This window comes from Mya arenaria, chromosome 7 (assembly GCF_026914265.1).
Source record: "Mya arenaria isolate MELC-2E11 chromosome 7, ASM2691426v1".
NCBI lineage: Eukaryota > Metazoa > Mollusca > Bivalvia > Myida > Myidae > Mya > Mya arenaria.
The window spans coordinates 3,324,831-3,331,118 of record NC_069128.1 but is presented as its reverse complement, the minus strand read 5'-3'; the positions used below and the strand labels follow the sequence as shown (position 1 = coordinate 3,331,118).

The following is a 6,288-nucleotide window of genomic DNA, read 5'->3' as shown; positions in this document are numbered from 1 at the left end:
TAAATGAGTCTGCATTTTTGCTGAATAGATGACAAAGCAAAACAATGTGATATTCAATATCTTAGGTGAAACCTACCTCTTTTTTATGAAATACAACCTTGTTTCTTTAATAATAAGCTAAGTTTAAAGCACCCAATGAAGCCAACATACTTGCAACTGACATCATCCTGACATTGATTAGGTAAATTATTTTCTTTATTTACCTTCTGATATTTACATATCAGTCAGCATGATAAAAAAGTGGTAAACTGTTCAAGACAGGGTCAAGTTTTAAAAGTTAAAACTCATTTCACAATTAATATGAAATAAGTTATTACAACATTATACTACTTACTCTCGTTGGTACGATGCTACGCAAGATATTGTTATTGTGTTGTGAGGGAAACTGGAGTACCCAGAGGAAAAAAACTTACAAGCCTTGGTGACCACAAACTAAACTCACATGTACCCAGGCCAGGAATAGAATGCGAGTCACAAAGGCCAGTGTACTAACTGGACAACCAAATTGTTCTTTTTAGCTAGTTAATCGTTTATGTGAAACATATTTACTATGATGCCAAAACTGATACTCAAATATCTACTATGATGACCACATCTGCTTGTTGTAGTTCAGGTATTAAATACACCCAATGGGAAATTAAACCCAGCTTCGGCGGCATGAAAAAGGCCATTATTTCTCAAGGGCTGGTATTCATAATCCATTCCAAGTCATGTCTTGTAAAATAGAGAGAAGTATACATGTTTTTAACATAAAAGTATGTTTTCTAATAAAGTCAATGAAACCTAAGTGTTTCAGAAATTATTAAGTTATTTAAATATATGACCAGTGAGATACTTTTATTAGAAAATAGTTTAGAAAATGACTTGATGTTTTATGAATAATGAAACACCCACCCAGACATATAATCTTATTATCTCTTTAGGGCATACGCTTATACGACAGTTAAGAATCATAACAAAAAGACAGAGTTAAGCCATTTCAATGTTTATTTATGAATAGGTCAATTTATATTACACCAATATAAAGAAAACAGCATAAAATAAATAATTCTTCCATTCAGTGATTCATAAAAACACAATACATGTACACCAACAGTTTGTAAGAAATAACCACAATCAAACATCTATCAACTAACAACAGTATGTTCAATAGATTACAATAATATCGTAATACTACAATTCTGTGTTATAAAATTTGGATTCTCAAATTAAAAGTTTTATTTTTCATATTTGCATTGCTAATAAAACAGTCTGCGTTCATTCATGATTTTTATGCTTAACATTCGAAACAAAACAACAAGTACATTTTTTAAATGAACAAATTGGTTATACATCTATATTTCAGATCTTTATAAGAGACTGTTTGTCATACGATGTGTTATTGTCTGTGAAAATGGTTCCTACAGAGGTAGAAGTAGTATGTTCATTTTGCCTAACAGTGTGCCACATGAGCAGGCAAACAATTTGTTATCTCGTCAAGATTTATACATTACTAAATGTTTTATTTCATTATCCAATCAATAATCTAAATTTGTGTTTTCTTTATAATATGAATACCTCCACAAAACTCATTTTTGCACACAAATGAGTCAACTACAGCATTTTTATGCAAAATACATTTTTTTCTCTCTGCATTTTTAAAACTATTATTAAAATGTGTCTTTGTTATCAATTATTGGAATTTTTATTGAAAGTACAAGCCAAAGTGTGTTTTGAAATCAATGAACGAAGAAGCATAACTCATCAACTATAATAGCTAGAGTTGTGGGCCTTGCGGCACATGTTTCCATTTTCTCATGCAAAATGAGAACTTTTCTCTGAAAAAGCGATAACTAATAAAATTGTAATATCTTAGAAAAAAATTCTACCATTGATGATAGCATGTACAAACTTTTATCAACAAGTTTGAAAGTATATATTTTGCAAACAACAGCCGATATACATATCTCCAAGAAGGTAAATAGTTCCACTCTGCTATATATCTTATATATATTTGAAGTAAATAGAGTTCATATTATATCTTACTATTTCACACATATAAGAATAAAGACTAGAAACATGCGACATTATTATGCAATTGTTAATTAAAATCTTTGAATACATTGCTCTTTGTAATAAACACATTTCTTTTTGTATCAAACACATGTTTAATACTTGACAAGTCATGTTTATGTGACAAGAAATATTTAATGCCTTTAAAAGAATCATACATGTATGTAGTCGAGGGCCTCATTACACTGAAAATCGGAAGACGAGAAAATATACATTTCCGCGCTTGAACATAGATAATCCAATTAGACAGTATTAATAATGTTAACCCAATGAGATGACCAAAAAGCCTTTGCTTTTTCTGTTTTATGATGTCAACGGCTTTGTGATAATGGGCCCTTTTTCATTTCAATGCAAACTGTTCAAAAATAAACATATGTACATGTACGCTTACACAGGGATGGAAAATTTACTAACAAAAACATGCATTTCAGATCTAATATCATGATATTATTACATAAAACAAGTGGTGATGAAAGTGATGAGTGATTATCAAACTGACCTACATGCAAATATGTTACAATGCAATCCGGTTAATAAGAATGCCTGAAGGATTTTTTTCATGATATTTTTGTTTAGACCTTTTTTCCGAGGTTTGTTACATTTTTTGCAAGACTAAGTATTTGTGAAGCCATAAATCGCTAAAGCATACATCATATGTTTCTTATATATCATTTGGCATTGTTTTAAATTAATAGCATAATGAACTCAAAAATGAAAAAAAATACAGTTAAAACGTGCTATGTCAAGGTCTTTAGGACCTCGGGGAAAAGTTTGCGATAACGAACATTGGCTATAACCGAAATACAAAAACCCAACACATTCGGAGAAAGTTTGACATAACCAGAAGATAAAGATAACAATGTTAGACAATGCGAGTTTCGACTGTATCCAAAAAATTGATACAATCTCCAGTATTGATTGATGTCAGGCAATACATGTACATTGTGGATAAATTTTGTTATATAAATCATTTCAATCAAAATATCATCATGTGCTTTTATCAACGAACCATAACAAAAACGTGCTCTAAGGGGATGCTCATGTATATCTTTACACGAAATGAATCAGACATAACAGAAAAATAGGGAAAAAAATGAACAAAAACAAAGATATTGCACAAAAAGCCAGTCCTAGGCAAAACTGTACCAAATAACTGAAGAAACATTGCAGTTTATTACACTAACGTTTAAATGGATCGTCGATTAGCTATAAATATTTACACACGTTTCTTTTGCATTCTTAGAACAAAATTATAAAAAAAAACAATATGAACGTGGAACACACAAACAGAAACTAGTTAATAGAGAACTTCGAAAAACAAAGTTGGAAGTTTGAAAGTGACAAGTCGGGGCAAAAAGGTTCCATCTGCCTCCTTATCAAATGTCATTTAGAACACTGTCCCTTTCACCCACTAATTATACACAAGAGTTATCTGAAGTAAGGGTACACTAGTACTTAACCAAACGTAACAGAACAAAAATATCTGAATTACAAAATAGGGGACCTACATGACAATACTTAATGACTTGGAGCCGGTTAACGATACCTAGGTCGAAATGAGACATGAACCAATAGCACACCATGCGAAAATAATAATAACAAATACTGGATATGTCATTCTAAAATTGAATGTTGTACCATATTTACATTTCAACAATGACCCTATTTTCTGACCAATTTCAATATCGGAGATCACCCAGGTTTGCAAATGACGGTGGATTGATTAATTAACTGGCAAATTACACTGGCCTTATACATGGTTTGTCTTATAATCTGTCAAATGGTTTTACATGACACAGAATAAGCAAGAAATTGAAGCAGACAAATAGTACTTTATATGCATTAGTACTACTTTTCATCAACAGTTACTATTTTTCATAGGCTGGTACTATTTTTTATCAAGAATTACTTACTTCATCGGCATGTACTATTTTTTCACAAGTTAGTACTATTTTTTCACAAGTTAGTATTATTTTCTTCATGGGCAAATACTTGACTCTGCTGTTATAACTCTTACTTCGATGAAGTTTGCCCGTTCTTTTCAATTTTAATATCTAAAAGACCTTGCGAAAAACATGGTCATTGTTGAAATGGCTATGCTATGAAATGTCAAGTGTTCATAAAATATGTTTACAAATTTACATAAAATTGTATATACATGATTGCAAACTACTCGTACAATATCTTATACAGCATTTTTGACCCAAGATACGTGGATCTAAAAACACACTGACAGAGCACTGTACAATAAATAAATACGTAAAAATCATGTAACATTACTGATGTACGAAAAATATCCTTATAAATACCTTAAGGTTTAAAATGTGAACCACATTTCAGAAACAAACGGGATGATTTGTTGGGCAGCAATGTTGCTTCTATTTATCTTCAGGACAAAATGAGGAGCAGACGGCATTCCCTCAGACTTTATATTTTCTCTGATCCTTACATTATAAAAAGTCTTATAGTTTTCAATTATAACTGAAATTTACTTAAAACGTTTAGCTTCAAAACTCGAAAAACTACTGATGGATGAGTTTGGCACAAGCTAAATAATGTCATGGTTTTCTATTTACTGGTTTTTCTTGGTAATACAGAAGTCTAACTTGTTTGCCGTATCGGATGTACAATTATATCAAATTGAGATGCCTGGTGACCACTTATTATTTAGGTACTATTTGGAAGGGTGTAATGTGTAGAGAAAATATATAAAATTGTTTAAAAATGATACTAAAACGAAGCCTTTATGGGGTTGAAAGACTGCAAAATTGGCCAGCTTCCATCCGATTTCAATGATGCCAAAAATGAATGGGATCACGAAGCTTCATTATCAACATATTGCCAAACGAATGACAAAATGGATAGCCTTATATACCACGAATTGACTTACTACCTAACTACTTACTAAAAGGAAGCTCTTTATTGGCAAATAGGTCAAAACGATTTCACTGCTAGTATTACATGTAAATCTCGCACTATAATGTTAAAATGAACAGCACTTGAATAAATGAACATTATATATTTTGTATACATGTATCTTTAAGAAAGAACATAAATGAGATTTCAAAACATGGTATAATGTGAATGGGAATTGCATGTAGAAATAAGCGGATGGATTTCGCCTCCTCGATGTAATATTTCGGTAAGGCTAGCTTAAAAATAATGTTTCTTAGTGACTTGCATAATTAAGCATTGATGTAGCTTACACTATCCCAATTCTATATTTGCTTAGCTGTGGACATAGCAATATTAATGCTTGCAATGCAGAAGATCAACATCTGAGGCCAATGAATGCTGAATGTTCACCAAACCCACACTTACATTATGAAAAATAGTGGTATTGTTTAACATTAACAAATAATTAAACAGATTCTTAACAAAGCAAGACAGATTGGGCCCTAAATCAGCTCATATATGTACTTAATGCTAAAAACTATGATGTGTACATGTACTTTATGTAAATTCAACAATGTATACATGTATTTCATAGCTAATAATGGGGTTCAAATATTAGCGCTTATTACTTATATAACACAGTAATGCAGATCTTATCACACATTGCATGCACTATTGAACCCAATTTCTGATATTTGTCTCCGTAATTCTGCAGATCTGTTAGAAATCCTATACAGGGTCAGTCTCTTATCAATTCAACCCTTACTAACAAAATCACATATTATATGTGACATATATCAGATTTGGCATTCTTAAGCCTCTGTATTTTCAGAATTCTCTTCAAATATTGAATGCCAGATATATCATATCCAGCATATCAACCAATTACTAATATTTCTGATTTGATTGTCACATATAATATGCAATATATATCATATCCAACTGAACAGCAAAATCACTTATATTTCTGAATTATCTTCACATATTATATGTGATATATTTAATATAAGATCCAATAGATAAGCCAACACTATTCTATTTTCTGGTAATCCGTTCACATATTATACGCGACATATATGGGATCCAGTTGATCCGCCAAGAATCCATCCCGCAAGTGCATCCGTTGTTTCTCACCGCGGGAATTTATCGGGATAATTCCGGGATCTACAACGACCACCACGCCAACGATGAGGTAGTGCTCCTCTAGAACACAGTTTGTAACCAAGGGAACGAGGTCTAGAGCCTCATTTTCATTCCCGTCCAGTTCCACAACAACTACTAGCAAGTTTGTCCATGTAAACACAGCACTGAAATAGGAAATAGAAACACTTGATAATTCTA

General features: G+C 31.7%; 1 protein-coding gene across 8 annotated transcripts in view; it reads right to left on the bottom strand.

Moving 5' to 3' along the window:
* Positions 1-969: 969 nt before the first annotated feature.
* LOC128240281 (disco-interacting protein 2 homolog C-like) overlaps positions 970-6,288 on the bottom strand; it is a 60,005-nt gene continuing 54,686 nt past the window's right edge. For all 8 annotated transcript variants that reach the window (XM_052956848.1, XM_052956851.1, XM_052956850.1 and 5 more), the window contains one exon: positions 970-6,254. In XM_052956848.1, the coding sequence (XP_052812808.1) occupies positions 6,002-6,254 (253 nt within the window). In that variant the 3' untranslated portion in view covers positions 970-6,001. The remainder of the gene's footprint in view (positions 6,255-6,288) is intronic.